This window comes from Marmota marmota, unplaced genomic scaffold, assembly GCF_001458135.2.
Source record: "Marmota marmota marmota unplaced genomic scaffold, marMar, whole genome shotgun sequence".
Lineage (NCBI taxonomy): Eukaryota > Metazoa > Chordata > Mammalia > Rodentia > Sciuridae > Marmota > Marmota marmota.
Genome location: NW_026000168.1, coordinates 3,291,580 through 3,308,129, shown reverse-complemented (window position 1 = coordinate 3,308,129; position 16,550 = coordinate 3,291,580). Strand labels below are relative to the sequence as shown.

The 16,550-nt window shown below is 52.3% G+C and overlaps 2 protein-coding genes across 6 annotated transcripts in view; both read left to right on the top strand.

The window, feature by feature from the left end:
- The window catches only part of Eif4e3 (eukaryotic translation initiation factor 4E family member 3), a 33,637-nt gene that overhangs the window by 16,388 nt on the left and 699 nt on the right, over positions 1-16,550 (top strand). Inside the window, exons 3-6 of the mRNA XM_015494923.2 lie at positions 4,151-4,245; positions 5,039-5,099; positions 7,405-7,471; positions 10,892-11,047. Coding sequence (XP_015350409.1) covers positions 4,220-4,245; positions 5,039-5,099; positions 7,405-7,471; positions 10,892-11,047 — 310 coding nt within the window. The 5' untranslated portion in view covers positions 4,151-4,219. The remainder of the gene's footprint in view (positions 1-4,150; positions 4,246-5,038; positions 5,100-7,404; positions 7,472-10,891; positions 11,048-16,550) is intronic.
- The window catches only part of Foxp1 (forkhead box P1), a 616,519-nt gene continuing 610,894 nt past the window's right edge, over positions 10,926-16,550 (top strand). For all 5 annotated transcript variants that reach the window (XM_015494919.2, XM_048787006.1, XM_048787007.1 and 2 more), the window contains exon 1: positions 10,926-11,047. The gene's annotated coding sequence lies outside the window, so the exon portion shown is untranslated. The remainder of the gene's footprint in view (positions 11,048-16,550) is intronic.

The window sequence follows — 16,550 nt, the reverse complement described above, 5'->3', positions numbered from 1 at the left end:
GACGGGCAGCATCATGGGCAGCACGGCCCCTCTAGAGAAAGGAACGCCCTCGTGGTCTGGGAGGACCCCCTCCCGCTGCCCCTTCTCTGGGTCTGCAGACATCGCCACCTCTCCCCAGCCACTCTGTGAGCCTCAGAGCACCTGCCTTTGAGGCCCGTCCTCCCCTGCAGCTCCTAGGTACTGTGGCTTTCCTCCCCGTCACGATGTCAGAGTGGTCAGGACTCCAGGGCAGTGTTGGTTCAGGCAGCAAGGAGTGGGATCACAGGGCGCTGTGCTGTGTCTGCCCTCACCCAGTAAACACCGGGGGATGGAAGGGATGAACAAGAGCAACACAAATGAACCGCTTTCCGGGGCCACAACAGGTCGTCCCCATGAACATCTCTCCATCTGCCAGGCATGGTGGCACATGCCTGTAATCCCTGCAGTTTGGGAGGCTGAGGTAGGAGGATCACATGTTTGAGGCCAGCTTCAGCAATTTAGCAAGGCCCTAAGCAACTTAGCAAGACCCTGTTTCTAAATAAAAAATAAATTAAAAAGGGCCAGGGATGGATGTGGCTCAGTGGGTTAAACACTCCTTGATTCAATCTCCAATACCACAAAAAAACAACAACAACAAAAAAAAAACACCGCTGTCTAGGGCCATACTCTCTCGATGGAGGCCAATATTGGTTCTTGGAAGTTTGGGGAACAAGCCTGACACTGTGGCATAAAACATGGACAGGCCTTGTGCATTCTGTGGAGAGAGGTTCAATCTTTCTGTGGCTTTGACACTCCGTCAGGATGGTAAGGAAAAGGGCTTCCTCAGGGCAGTGGGGGAGTCCACCGTGAAGGGGGAGGCTGGGCAGCACTGCGCTTCCTGTGCAGGGAGCTCCTTCCTGAGTCCGAGGTTGCTGTCTGCCTCAGTTTCCCCATCTGTACAGTGAGGTGTCAGCAGGGCCTGTGCCTACACACCCAGGTTGGGGGAGGGCCAGATGGGACCAGGCGGGTACTTTGCAGGGCGTGGCCCTCAGGAAGGTCGTGGCCCTCAGGAAGGTCGTGTCTTGCCAGCTTTTACTCAAGGGCTCCTGACTCCGCCCTCTGCTTCAGTGGTTGACTGACTCATGGGGTGGGCTGGGCACAGGGTGGTCATGCTGCCCGGATTCCTGTGCCCCACCTGGCACCCTGCAGCTTGGACGAGGGACTTGGCCTCTCTGTAACCCTTTACTCATCTACAGAAGAGAAAAACCACGATAGTGACTCTGCCTGCTGTTGGCAGAGTTCCACGGGCCGTGGGTCAGGCACACGGGAAGTGTCCCAAGGACCATGGAAAGCCCCTCTGCCGTCATTTGTGTCCCCTATTGTGACAGAGTCCTTGCAGCAGCCTGACCCTGGGGACTTAGCAACCAGCTGCTGCCACCCACCCCCAGGAGAGTCCAGTTAGCAGAGAGGGTGGCCAAGCAGGAAGCACCCTATTTCAGTGTGGCCCTGCTAGGGCGACAGCTGGTCTAGCGCCCTCCTAAGGAACCTGTCGCCCCGTTCTGGCCACAGCTCCAGGACCATATAGGGAAGGACAGTCGTGGAGAGCCGAGAGGGCTGACGGGCAGCAGTGTGGCTCAGCCTGGCTTGGTTTGGCCAGCCTGTGTCCAGCTGGTGCCCAAGCAAGGGGTCAGTTTCTGCTCCCAGCATGGGACGCTGGCCTGCAGGAAGGCAGAAGGACAAACCAGAGCGAGAACAGGTTACAATCACAGCGGAGGCAGTCTGCACCATGGCCAGGTCTTCCTTGTTATCCCCCGAGTGCTCCAGTCCCCGTCCGTCACATGCTGGGGCATCTTCTCCTACTTCCCCAACCATGCTTTACGTAGGAGAAGCATGTGCCGCTGTGTCCGGTGGTCCCTTTCGGGCCATGGTGCCCTGGATTGCACATCTGACTTACCCATAGATCAGGGAGGTCAGCCCCGAGTGTCCTTAACCTCCAGGGAGTGGTTGCTGGTGCTTAGGAGCCAGGCAAGTGCTGACCTGAGAGTCACCTGCAGATCCACTTCTTGCCTTCTGTGACCATGTGTCAACGCTTTAATTCTGTGGCACTGACCGTCTGCCTGCCTCATCAGGTGTGATCCCTGTATGTGTGCACCTCATTACGCTAAGAAGCACCTGTTAATGAGCGCTTCACACCAAGATGCGATCCATCCTTCTGTTCTCTGAGGCCCTTGTGCAAACCCAAGTTCAAGGGGTGAGGGAGGAATTCTCATGCCTATTTATCATTGCGGAGACCGAGGATGGGAAGTCAGTGGCCCAAATGTCCAAAGGGAGCAGCCGGTCACACTGTGCCCATGGGGCCAGACTCCTCCGCCCCAGCTCAGTTCTCTTTCACTCCCCTGACCGAGCGGTGACCTCAGAGGACCCCCTGACACCTCACTGCAGCCAGCAGCTTCCGTCCACCTGGAGTTGAATTTATTTCCCTTCTCCATCTTGGGAAAGCTCCATGTTCTGCGCAGGGTGTTTTCTGGTGCTGATTCCATCTCCAGCTTCTCCGGTGGCTCTGTGTCCTTGGTGAGTGCAGCACGGAGCCAAATGTGACTTCCAAGCATGCCCAGGCTTCCGTGTGGCACAATGCAGAGTGTCCTGCTGGGTGAGACTGGCAGGGGAGGACTCCCTCGTCCCCAGGGTCTTTCAGCCTTGCCTGTCACAAGACTGAGAAGTCCACCCTGAAAGCACTGTGGCAACCTCAGCCGTTTGCTGGGTCACCTCCAAGACCAGCCACACCTGTCCCATGTGCCTATGTGCTACCCGGTATTCCTCCCAAATGGACTCTTAACTTAAATTGACATAGAATAGAAACTTCTATTTCTTCCATTAATAGAATCTCAGCATCATTTATCATAACCAGAAAGTCTTCCTAAACAACCTGTGCAGCCTGTTAACACGGGAGGGCAAACTCGTCCTGTGCGCGGCCGGTGACATCCAGACTTCCTCTCCTCTGGGAGGTCCAGCCGCCTGACTGAGGAGTTGGTCTGTGGAAGGCCGTCGGGTTAGGGCCTCAGAGGCTCTCCCTGAGCTGCAGGCTGGTTGCTAACAGAGGGTTCTCAGGCAGCGGCTGCTTCCTGCCTCCTCATGTGGAGAAGGACGCACTCCCTGCCTTCAGAAGCCCACACCTGCCCTCACGGCAGTTCCTGTGTCCTAAGAATTGGGGGAGGATGCAGATAGGTAGCCCATAGAGGGGACAGCATGCGCCAGTTCCTCTCCTTCACACCTCCAAGCCCAGGCACCATGGTCTCCTCCCCAAGACCCATTATAAGGAAACGTGATCCGATAGGAGGGTGCGTACCTTGGACTGCGTCAGGAGAGGTTCCTCTGTCAGGGCAGTGTCTGTGTGAGGGTCCACTGTCATGGCCATCTACGTTGACCTACTCCCCAGGCCTCCCATGGGAAGACCACCATCAAGGTCCCCTCCCCTCGGTGTGTCTTGCTCAGGTTACGACAAAGTCATTTAGTTGACAACAGAATACCAGTGACCATAAAGCTGTAACTGATGTGGATCCTTCTGTGTGAAAAAAGTCATATTCCAATATATAATAAAACCCACGTGAATGTAGTCAAACACGCTCATGTGATTTTTCAAGTTGAGTCTTCAGAAGTATAAAAAGATCTAATTGCCGTAACAATGCAAGTTAACTGGACAAACTTAGTTAAACATTTATGCACTAGGGGGAAAACATTTTTTTCACAGTGTCAGTTGATAATTTCTTTTTCATAAAACATTTCTTTTGTGTGTGTTTCAGGTTTATGACATTATGGAGTAGGACTCACAGAGGTAGGGCAGTGGTTACTGTCTACCGCACAGATGCATTTTTTTGTCCCAAGTGCAGACAGAATCCACTTACTGAGGGAAAACCCCAGGTACAGCCTGGTAGCTTCAGCCCTGTTGTGGTGTTGCCTTCCTAGATTCGTGTGTGGACAAGTTGCCTGGAATGCTCACTAATAACACGGCTTCCTGACAGACAGCCCGGGCCCCGCGTTGGCAAGGAACACGCTTTAAAGTCATATTACATTCTCTAGCAGCAATTCAGAAGGGATACTGAGCAAAATGTATTTCAAAAGGATAGGATTTAATGTGACTCGGCTTGGTAAATCGTTACTGGGTCTGTTAAACAAATCATCTTCTCTCTTAAAGATATTCTGGAGTGTGTACAATAACATACCCCCTGTGACCAGCCTGCCTTTGAGATGTAGTTACCACTTAATGAGAGGAGAGAGGCGACCGCTTTGGTAAGTGTCTAACTTGTGACTTGAGGTCACAGTGGGAGGGAGATGGCTGGGGACCTTGGGAGAGATCTTTTCACCTGCGTGTCTTTCATGTGGACCCCGAGCAAGCCTGTGATTCTGGCTGTGGCCCAGGGTCTTAATAGCTTAGTGCCTGGGCCAGAGGGTTGGACACTGAGTTTGCCCAGGTCAGAGTCTCAATTAGCAGCAAGTCCTGCCTCAGACCTTCATCCGGTCTGCTATGCTCTCACTATTCACAGGAAAATGATTCTCGGCTCACTTGGTAGCAAACACAGAAACCTAAATGGAGTCCCAAGTGGATTTTTCTGGAGCCCCTAATCCAGTCCCCTGGTCAGGGTCATCCCATGGGTTCAGATCCGGGTCTGCAGCTGTTACCAGCCCTCGATGCTCTCCCGGGAGCTTTCCTGGTTGGGTGGGTTTCAGGTGGCCTCCTATTTGTGGTGACAAATGGCCTTCGCAGGTACCCAACAAACACGACTTGGAGTGTAAGCTGGGGCTGTGTGTTCATCCTCCATCCCCCGAGGGTCCAGGCAGCCTCAGCACCACCTCCTTGAGATTAGGGACCCTGTTCTGACACGCTGCCTGCCCTGGCCTCTGCTTTCTGCCCTCTGTACCCCACCCCTTGCAGTTCAAGGACGGGGGAGCTTACCCAGGATGGCCGTGGGCTCTGCTTTTGAGGTCATCAGTTGTTCAGGCCTTGCAGGCAGCAATGCCCATTCTCAGCCAGGCTGAACTGTGTGCCATTGGGTGTAACTGTGGATGTTGCTCTTTGATCCAGGGAAGAGGACAGTAATGCCAAGGGCGGCGTCTGGAAGATGAAAGTCCCCAAGGACAGCACGGTAGGTTGGTTCCGTCACTTCCCAGAGCGGGTGCACTTGGAGTTGCCGGGGCTGCGTGCTGGGGTGATTTGGGCTTTTCAGAAGCCAGCCCGTGGGTCTCCCAACAGGTTCAGGGTGAGAGATTCCTCTCTGACCCGGGTGATGTTCCTCTTTATACTGTCACCTTCAAGTGTATCGCTGTGCCCTGTGTGGACATGGTGTGGGGGCAGCGCCCACTCACATTGCAGACAGCCGACGGTCTCTGCTGCAGTCCTTCCTCGCCAGCCCAACCGACACGGAGAAGTTGGTTTTCCTCAGAGGGATGCAGGATCCCTCTCTCCAAGACTCCTCAACCCTGGACTGGCAAAGTGCCCCCAAGAGTGACCACGGGTGCAGGACAGGCTGTGCATCATGACCTTCTCTGGGTCTGCGGAGGCTGTTCCTGGCCTTTCCCAGAGGCCTGGCAGGAGGCTGGTTTGCAGAAGCCACACCTCAGGAGCCTGGGTTTTCCGGGCGTGGGAGTGGGCTCCAGGTCCTCGATTGTCTGAAAATAAATATGGGCATTAAAAGTGTCTGTCTTCAGCCCCAGGAAAGCACAGAGCTTCACCAAAATGGACAAAGAGAAAGAGCTGCCCAGCCTCACCTTTAATGGAGAAGCTCCAAGATTGAAATGTCGCTGGGAATCCTATGTCTGAGCTGGAGCAAGTTCCCGTAAACACAGACTTAACAATAGGACCGGATTCACCTGTCGGGGTACCAACCATCACCCGGGTGTGCACCTCCAAGACGCGTTACTAGGCGTACTTGACAAAAATATCAGAGGGACAAAGGACACACTGGGCCAGGCCTACGAGCCCCCTACCACCTCACAGAGACCGCGGGAAATGAAAGGAAGGGCGGAATCGTAGGTTTTGTTCTTAGGTTTCACAGAGAATTCTGTTTGTCTTTCTGGGTTGTTGACGCACTAGACCTTGAATTCTGGAGGAAACAGCCCTGCTGTCTGGGTCCACTGTCTTTGTTAGCCCCTGGGCCACACTTGGTCCCAGGGAACCTTTCCTATGCCTGGAGCCCAAACAACTGGACTTGCTGGGCCTTGCTGCCCAGTGGAAGTCTGGTGGACTCGGTCTGCCCTCAAGCTGAATAGGAGTGGGAATTCCCCTGCCCTGGACATCTCCACCCACCCCGGCCTCGTCCCCAACACAGCACAGGGCCAGAGTTGCACAGGTAAAAGGTGGAAGGGAGGACTTCCAGAGGGAAGACCAGTAGATGAGGAGGGACGGTCTAGGGGAGAGGGGAAACCTCCTTGAGGGTGGGGGGCCACCTTTCAGCTCCCGGGTGAAGGGTGGTTGCTTGGTTAAAGGGCGCGCTGCCGTCAGCTCCCAGGAAGCACCAAACACCTGCCATCGTGCTGAGTTACTGGGTGTCCAGTGCCTGGCCCAGGGTGCACCTGCAGCTGTTGATGGGACCATCTTGAAGGTGGCGCTGTGTCCTTCCAATTGCGGTGCTCGGCCATTGGATATTTTCACTAATGGAGGCCACTCTCTCAATCCCAAGAGGTCAGCCCCATCGTTACTGGTCTGTTCAGCCATGGAGACGGATGCTCAGTCCCTTAACCTGCCCATCAGCCTCCGAGGATCCAGGAGGGGAGACTACAGAGTGCTAAGTTATGGCCAGACAAAGGGGACCAACTTCTCAAGTGGAGGAAGGAAGAGGGCTGGTGGTCCTCTAGGACGTTAGATTTAACGTGGACGTTACATGGTGTCAGTGCATGTGGGCTGGCCGAGCTCCAGCATTTCCCACGGCCAGGAGGCAGACAGGGCATGGATGAGTCCTTCCAGGGAAATCGCACAGTCACACGTAAACCTGCCACTCAGAGAGTGGAACTGTGGGAGTCCCTAGGATCCAGCGAACTTGAACTCCCTTCAGCGTTCTTTCCTGGGGTGACCTTTGAAGTGCTTCATCAGATGCAAGGAAGAAAGGGAAGGATTTTACCAGTAGCTCTCAAATACAATCATCTCAAGTCAGGAAGAGGTAAAGAAACCAGAAAATGACCGTTGTTGGAGTGCCTCCTGCCCCTGCCCTTCTCCCAGCCTCACCAGGGACGCGCCAGCTGCTGGCTGGCCTGACTCTGATCACTCGTGTCTGTCTGGGGAGTGCTGATTGTGAACCCGTATATCACGTGCCCACGGTAGGTGTTTACCCCGCCGTCTGCGGGCTGTAGGTGTGGCCACGTGCAGTGTGGGTGAGGAGGGACTGGGACTCGCTCACCTACTGAGCACAGTCGTCTGAAACTGTGTTTTGTCTTTTTATTATGCTCCCACTTCAGTCCACGGTTTGGAAAGAGCTCCTGTTGGCCACCATCGGGGAACAGTTCACCGGCTGTGCAGCGGCAGGTAAGGGAGTGGCCACTCTGTCCTCCTCGCCGTCAGGCTCTGTCCCGCTGGCCACCTGCACAAGGCTGTCCGTATGGTACTATTGCTGCATGTTTGGAAGGGGACAACTGGGGAACCGTGAAGTTATTGGCATTTTTTTTCCATGTGACCACAGGGTTCGGTCTTAGGTATGGATGTCTGTGTGCATGGGCGTATTGCCATATGTAAACAGTCATCCAGGAGTTCTGACCCACAGATTCAATCAGTCACGGATCAGAAATATGGGAAAAGATAAACCGAGCCTGGATGGAACACACACTTTGTTTTTTCCTTGTACTCTTGAAACGGTACAATGTAACTATTTGCATAGCATTGATGTTGGTATGTAACACAAACGTAAGTCGCTGTGTAGTATCAGGGCCCTCGAGAGGATTTAAGGTACAAGGGGCTTATATGCAAATGCTGTGCTATTTATATGAGGGAATTGAGCATCCATGGATTTTAGTATGGGGGTCCTAAAATCATTCCCTGCAGATACCAAGGAGTATATGTAGACACGCAGGTGTGTGTGCACGCACACAGCACAAGTCTATAAATATTTCCATACGTAACTCAGCTTCACAGTATCCACCACCATCTGTCCAAAATAAATACGCAGAAAGAAAAGACCCCTTGTCATCCGAGGGCCCTGGATGAGTTGGTCTTTGTCTTCCCTGTCTCCTTGGTGTCTTCTGGAAGGGGAAGGTGCGTGGGTGTCCAGTAGGGTTTGTAGGGAGGCAGGGACCCTCCGTCCTGCTCAGTCCCTGCCCCTTCCTCTCATCCTTCCTGGCCTTTGCTCAGAGAGGACATTCACAGGGGCCGGGATGCGCCCACTGCCATACCCCAGGGGTCCACACGGGGGGGGCCCCCGTGAGCACCCTTCTCCTTTTTGTGCTGGGGATGGAACCCGGGGCCTCCTGCAGGCTGAGCTCGAGCTCCTCCCCTGACCGGGCGCCCGCCCCCCTCGGCCAGCACTTCAGTTTTGCTCTGCGTCCATGAGGAATCCCCACAGAGGACCCGTAGCTGCCTGGTAGAGTTCTGTTGGACCTTTTTCTGAAGGCTTGGGAGGTAGACCTTAGCATAACAGCTTCTCTGATCCTCCTGAATTCACTTAGGCCTTCAGCTGACTCTTATTTACCATCGTTCTTACTATTCCTTGCTGAAAGGCTTCCACAGTGGCCCTCTGGGGAGCTTTCAGTGCACACCACGAGGGCCTCCCCGCCCCGGCACATCTCCACCCCTCTCCCCGGCAATCTCAGATATTTCCACTTTGGTTTTGTTTACTTCTTCCACTACTTGTTATCCATGTGAGGCAAAGCTTAGGTGAAGGTAAAAGTGTCTTAAAAGTCGTGATTCCTTCTGGGTCTGCAGGAAGCATTAGCTAGTTTACCCTGGGCCTCCTGTGCATGACCTTGAGCACGTGGAGCCCTGGGAGAGGGAGTTTGTGCAGGAATTGCTCCCATTTCCAGAACCAGGGAGAAGTCTAAGTAATAAATACCCAGCACTGAGTGAGGAGTCCTTCTGGGCCACGTCTGTCACCTTTGAGCGGTGGCTCCTCCTGGCTGTGCTGTCTTGTGCTGCTGGATGATTCCGTGTATGGACAGGGCTTCTTGGCTGGTGGGCCTGTGTGGGCTGGGCTGTTTGACCACGCTCTGGAATGGCCTGTGCTCTTAGCTACCAGGTTACTAGAGCCGAGCCCAGCCCAAACCCAGACACTTCAGCCTGTTGGCACCCACCTGGTACCTCTCCTGCCGACCAGCGGTGTAGAAAAGGCCGTCCTGAAGCCGGGATGCACAGATTTCCCCAGAAGGCTGGTCTAGAGGCCTCTTGGCCTCTCCTGATGGTGGAAGGCCTCCCAGCCTCCCTCTTCCTTTGATAATTCTGTTTTTATGTGAAATGTATCATTGAGCTCTAGCAACTCTATATTTAAATGAGAACCATATCTGAGGTTGGCCTCCACAGGAGGCAGGGTGGGGTTTTGTGTGTGTTTTCACTTTTGTCTAAATGCGATGCACATACAAGGCCCACACTTCCTAGAGCCTGGTAGATGTTCACGGAGTACGTACGTCCCGGTCACTAGCACACAGGCCAAGGAGCAGGACTTCACCAGCCCCCAGAGCCTCCCCCCGCCCTCCCTCCCTTCAGAGGGGCCACCAGTGCCCCTTCTTACCCTTGGTCCCATCCTGTCCGTTCCTGGACATCTCTGTAAGCAGTCAGTGTTGTGCACATCTACCAGGTTCCATGGCTTTTACGAAGGAGAGAAGGAAGAGAGGGAGAGCGAGAGGGAGGAATTGTTTGTTGAAGATGATTTGAGGAAGTTGGACGAGCCCTTATGGAACTCCTACTCAGATTCCAAGGTGGCCTAGCCTGCACAAGACCACGGAGAGAGAGGGGCGTGAACACGTGGGTCTGCAGCCCATCGAGCCAGGCGCAGCGCGTTTCCAAAGCAGAGCTTCCTCCTGGTGGTGGGGCTCATCTCCCATACATCCCCCACCGATGGCCCTGCCGTGGACAGGAAGGCCAGCAGCGAGGCCTGTGCTGATATCAACTTCCCTGCCCAACAACCTCGGCAAAGCGGCCGTGAGAGCGCGTACCAGTGAATAAGCCTTGCTGTGTGGCCACCATTGGCTGTCCACGAGACAGCCCTGAATCTGGGATCAGATTCATTTAAAAAACAAAGCCAAAAATAAATAATATTTTTTAAAAAAAGCCTCTGCTAATGCGTGCAGGCAGCCTCCGTGGCCATGCGCTGAAGGATGGTGCCAGCTGACCCTCAGGGAGTGTCCCTCTGCCTCCCGCACAGCGCTAACAGGTGGTCCCTGGTTCTCAGTCCACCCTTCAGTGCAGGCCTAGAGAGCCGGAGGGAGGCACCAGAGGGCGGGAAGGGTTCCCAGGGAAGGAGCAGGCCAGCCTCAGAAAGCAGATGTGCAGCTGGGCACGCAGGGTCCAGGCCCAGTGAGCACTGGGCCAAGGGACCAGCCACCCCAGGCTCTGCGAGAGTGTGGCAAAGGGTCGGGACGTTCTTTCAACCAAGCAAGGCTTTAGGGAAGGGTTCACTCGAGTGCACTTGGCTTTCCGAGGGCAGGGATTGCGCAACCTGTGCAGAGAAAGCCTCATCGCTGGGTAAGAAATGGAAAGAAAGCTTTGGTGACATGTTTAAAGGGCAAAATGACTTACCTGGAAAATGCGTTTGGCTGGAGCACTTTATGTGAGCCCCCCAGGGGGATGAGACCACTGTGCTGTGCACACCACTGCCTTCCCAGCTGTACCCCATTAAAACAACTCCCCACGAGGCCTCCAAGACCCCGCTTTCCCGCCCCACCTGACTTGAAGTGCACAGGTGCTTAAAAGTAATCCCACAGACCTGAAGCCATCTCAGCCCTGTTTCCCCGTCTCCCGCAGATGACGAAGTCATAGGAGTAAGTGTCAGCGTGCGGGACCGGGAAGATGTCGTCCAGGTCTGGAATGTAGACGCCTCCCTGGTGGGTGAAGCCACTGTCCTCGAGAAGATCCATGAGCTCCTGCCCCACATCTCCTTTAAGGCCGTATTTTATAAACGTAAGTGTTTCTTTTTTAGTTACTACTTTGCAGCTTATTCAATCAGACTTTCAAACATAGACCATGTGGTAGGCCAGGCACAGGCAGGGCCACTTGAAATCCTGCCACTCAGATGAGGTGACAAAACACACCAAAGGGTTTTTTTGTTTTGTTTTGTTTTGGTTTTTTTTTTGTTAAATCAACAAGTTGTCTCCAAAATTAAAATGAGGCTTTATCCTTGCCTAACTGCGGGCCTCCGAGAAGGAAGAATACATTGTGTCTGTGGTTTCAAACATTTAAATCTGAACTTGAATTTGTCCTTCTCAGGAACACACGCACAAAAATTAGACTCCATTGGAAACAACAATAACAAAAAAACTGCTATTATATGAGCCAGCAGGTAGATGTGAGCGGGAGTCTATAATGTATAACGTCTGTGTCTGGGGGGGGCCGCTCATCCCGCGCAGGCATGGCTGAACCTACTTCGGGCCTCAGCCTGGCTCAGGACGTGGGCTGGGGTCCACAGAGGAGCAGGACTCCATGCACAGTGTGGAATGTTAGCAGTGTGAAGAGCTGTGTGACCCTTGTCTTCATCGTGACCCACGTGCATTGCTTTGTGTGTTCTTTTGAAACAGTCATCTTTTCTTCATAATGAAACCACCCTAAGGCTGCTAAGCCAGCGTTGGGTAGATCGAGCTTCAGGGTACACTTTGAACAGGGAGTCGAAAGAGTGGACAGCCCTACAGATGTGTGATAAATTTCCTACGTCCCAAACTGTCCCCAGAGTCACTAATCCATGTTTGTTTGTTTGTTTGTTTTAACTACTGTATTTCATCAAATCTAAGATGCTCTTGATGATAGAAGGTCCCATTTCTTATTATTACTAAGGGGGAAAAAGAGACACCAATTACACTCTGAGCACAATCTCGATTCCATAGTTCCTCAGGTATGAGGGGGGGGCAGGATGGGAGCATCTTAGAATTGCTGAAATACACGTACGTCATAATCATCTCACTTTCCCCAACTCCTTTCCAAAAAAGAATAAAATAGCAGATTTGTTTAGTGTTGGTCTAAAGGTAGCTAATATGAAAACTAGGGCCCCGTGTAGGGAATCGTCCGGGCACCTGCAGACAGCTCAGGCTTGGCTTGGGGAGAATGATGGGGCGCTGCAGGTGCTCAGGAGACACCAATCCTTTGAATTTTAAAGGAAAGGTTAAATAAAAGAGACCAGCCACACGCTGTGCAGGTGTCTGCTGGCCATGCAGCGTGGAGAGGCCACATTGGTCGGTGCCGTTTTTATTCTTCAGGGACACATTGATTGCATCTTTACCCCAGATATAAATTTAAAGGCCTCTAAGGTTCTTTTCTGCTCCACAAGACTGACAAGCAGAAACTCAGAAGGGCATGGCTTTGTTGCCACTCACGAAGGGGCCAAGACGTCCCTCAGCATTCTGAGCGGCCCGTGCTGACTCTGAGGACGCGAGCTGCCGCCCAGAGCAGCCCTCCCACGGCACCTTCCCTTTCTTTCTCACCTGGGCATGGAGGAGGTTGGCGGCAGATGATCTGCAAGGTCCCTTCTTCTTCAGAATCCTAAGAACAGGTTTCCCGTAGCCGCAGGCTCAGCATTGGTGTGCGTGTTTCACTAGGCGATCAGGCTACGGGCGCTTAGGCTGGTGGTAGGGCATCGGCCATGACCAGGCAGCAGGAGCAGGGCAGAGGACTCTGCCTGGCACTGTGGTAGCAGGTGGTGGGAGAGAAAAGCCACACGGGAAGGCAGATCCACCTGCCAGCCGATCAAGGTGGGTAAAACCTGATGGTAGGGGCCAAGGTCAAGCCTGTGAGCAACGCAGGACTGGCTACAGTCTCAGCAGAACCCACACTGTAATGGCACATAAGAGCACGTAAACCTCGCAAGATTCTCAGGATTTGGAATGGGAAGACGGACAGTGCTACCTTGACTCAGCAGGGCCCTGCCAGGTTTCCCCAAAATCAGGACCCACAGCTCCCAACCTCGGGTAGAAATGGCCAACCGACCTTTATTCTGTGTTGGTCATGGGCTCCTCTGTCAGTGTCCACCAGTGTGTAGAAGCTGGGTAACAGTGGAGCTCACCAGCATGTTCCGTCACAGCCTCTAGGGGTTGGGTGAGGACTGGCCATTGCTGCGTGATTTCCACACAGATTAATTATTTCAGCAAGAAATTCATGGTGCACAGCGGACACAGTGGTGCACACCTGTAATCTCAGCCATACGAGAGGCTGAGGCAGGAGGATCGCAAGTTCCAGGCCAGCCTCAGCAACTTAGCAAGGCCCTAAGCAACTTAGGGAAACCCTGTCTCAAAAAATAAAAATGGCTGGGGATGTGGCTCAGTGGTTAAGTGTCCCTGGGTTCAATCCTCAGTACCAAAAAAAAAAAAAGCAAAAAAAAAAAAAAAAAAAAGAAAGAAATGCACAGTGTACAGGTAACACACACACACACTCACACACATATATACACACATCCCAGGTGTGACCGAGGGTCCTCCCTGAAGTGAACACTGTTGAAAACAGGGGCAGGCAAACCAGCAATCCGAGCCAGGTCTCTATTTCCCTCTCCTTCCCTCCTCACCTGCTTTTGTACACCTGTGCTCCAGAGGATGGTTTTTTAAATAGCTGGAAGAAAATCAAAAGAAGAACTATATTTTGTGAGACATGAAAATTATATATCAAATTTCAGAGTCTGTAGTCTCATTGGCTTGTGCAAGTGCCCGTTGGTATCCATATTTCCTGTAGCTGTTTTAATGCAACAGGAAGTGCTACTATCAGGAAAAGTTGGCCCCCCCTGGCTTGGAGAGCAGTTATCCATTCCCCTCCCACCCCATTGCCCTGAGGTTCCCAGAGCACCCTCCGGAGCCCCTCTCCTAGTGCTGTGCAGTTTGGCTTCAGCGGTTATGTGTGCCTTGCCGCATTGACGTGAAGGCTAGCCCAGACTGCTCTTCACACCTAGAAGTACTCAGAATCTCTGGGCAGTCTGTGTCTTTGGCCTTATCATTTGTAGACCAGCCTTGCTCTTGTCTGTGGCTTCTTTGACTCTGCAGCACAGAATATTTCGTGGCAGGCCAAACCAGGCTTCCTTTCGTGTCTGCCTTAAAATATCTTCCTTAGAAAGAAAAAAAGCAAGCACAGGGAAATACTTGCAAAGCGATAGCCATAAGAAGCACTAAATTAGGTCAGATTTCAGGCCACTCCCAGGATTTCGACCAACCCCAGGTAACCCTGGGGGCTGTCTGTTGTGTCTCCCTGGTGTTGGCCCAAAGAAGAGAACGTGACGTCTACTGCCCAACAGTAGTCTGAAGATGAGTCTGTTTGAAAAACAGGGGGAGGGCTTCAGAAGTAGAGGGGCAGCCCACCTGAGTCTCCCTAGGACCCACTGCAGTGGAGCCAGGGTGGGGACCAAGCACACAGGATCCTGAATCTCCCTGGCTCCATCAGACCCAGCTCCACAGTGATAACTAACCAGGTCCAGAAGCTGGTCCCCAAACGTGGCCCTCGCCTCGGAGGACCTGTTACAATAGGTGTCTCCCTTTCAGTCTTCTGCTTTAAAAGTCTTTGGAAACATTTGTTGTAGCGTGTTTTTTTTTTTTTTTTATCCTGGAGTTGGCAATTATAATTCCTAATTTTGCTAGCCAGACAGCAGGGGGCTGAGGATCCCTTGGGAGGCTGGGGCAAGAGGGGACAAAAGAAAGACCCAGGAGTTTAGCAGGGAAGCAGAAGAGACTTGGCTGGCCTGGCCTGGTTCTTGTTTTCTTTAGCTTTGGTGTGTACTGCATCCTCGGCTGGGCTGGGCTGGTGCATGGCCGGGGACGGCTGGCCTGGCCCTGTGCGTCTTCTGGGTGCCTGCTCCCTGAGGTCTTCGCCTACAGCCCACCGTCTTCCCTCCATCAGCGCTGGGGATGCGTCACCCTTGCAGGCCCAGCAAGAAGAGACAGGCCGCATGCCCACTGCCTGTTGATCCCTTGTTTGAATTTCCATGATTGCGTTTCTCAGGAAGTGCACGCCTTAGCTAACAGTCACTGGCATAAAAGAGAAAAGAAAAACCACACCTAGGCTGATTTTGCCCTGACATCACACACCTCTCTCTTATTTTCTGTTTTAAAACTTTTTTTTTCCTTAAGCCGTAAAAGGGAAGCAGCAGTCAGAGTTGCCTCACATGAAAACTACAAGCACATTTTAGTATCAGAATAGAAATCAGGCTACAGGTCTCTCGGACCCTCCGTGGAAATACGTCCAACCAGAATTTCAGCTGGGCCTTTCTATGGACGGCTCGGAGCCGCGGCCTGGGATTTCTCCTGGTAGTAAACCTGCTGTTTCCAATTGAAAGAGGAATCGATCATTTTTTCAGTGTTTGAATTGAGCTTCTTCCACTGTTGAGGTGTTTTCCCCCACTGAGGACTTCCCAGATCCCCTCGATCACGTTTTGTTGAAAGAGCCCTGCTCCTCCGATCCGCCCTGATCCGTCAATCCGGATCCCCATGGCCTCTAGCCTGGCAGCTGTCCCCTGCATTGTCACCTAGGAGAAGGACCTTAGATCTCCTTTCCGAGATACACGTGAGCATTCCCAGCACTGAGCTTTGAGCGCCTCCTGCCCATATTGATCATTGGTGTTGCTGACGTATAGTGTAATCACTGCCAAAGAATCACCAGTCTCAGGAGAGGGAAATGGCCGCGTGGGGAACAGGGGACCCACTCAAAACGTGCCGGTTCCCCTCTCTCAGCTTTGCCCCACTGGGTGCTTTTACCTGGGCGAGGGCAGGTGCAGGAGGCGCCCGCTCCTCCTGGCCGGCTGGAGTCGTGGGAATGGTACAGGCACACGTGTCCCAGACCTCGAGGTACCAGGACTTCCAGACCCTGTGGCAGGCAGCTCTGGTCCCTGAGTAAGACTCTCCATTCAGATAGTCGACCGTCCGCAGCGCCTGTGGGTGACAGGTCCCTCCCCTTCCCTCCCATCACTAACCACGTCAGCCATGATAATCACCAATCATCGTTTTTAAAAGTGCTTTTTTCTAAACTCGAGTTTTTTCAGCAGTTCCACTATGAGGTATAAGAATATCGAGTCCATTTAGTAAAAGTCTGGGACTTGTATCTCTCAACGACATACGTTTCTCTGAACATTCATCTTCTTTTAGAATTATTCCTCAAGGATTTAAAAAAAAAGCTATTCTGGACATGAAATTCTTTTTTATAATATACGTATTTTTCTGATTGATGAGAAAAAAAGGATAAAATCGACTTCAGTATAATTGTCATATATATTTCCATAAAGTAAATGGATTTTGTAGGAATTTTTATTTTTGGAATTTTTATTTTTATTTAAAGCATTTGTGATGACATGTTTAACTTTTGCCTGTTTGTAGCCTTTGGAGTAAAAATAAAATAAAATAGGAATGTTAGGCTCATGTTAATGATTTCCAGTTTTTACTGTGTATGATCTTGGAACCTGACGAGTACACAGAGTAGATTTTCTTTTTTTTTTTTTTTTTTTGTTTTT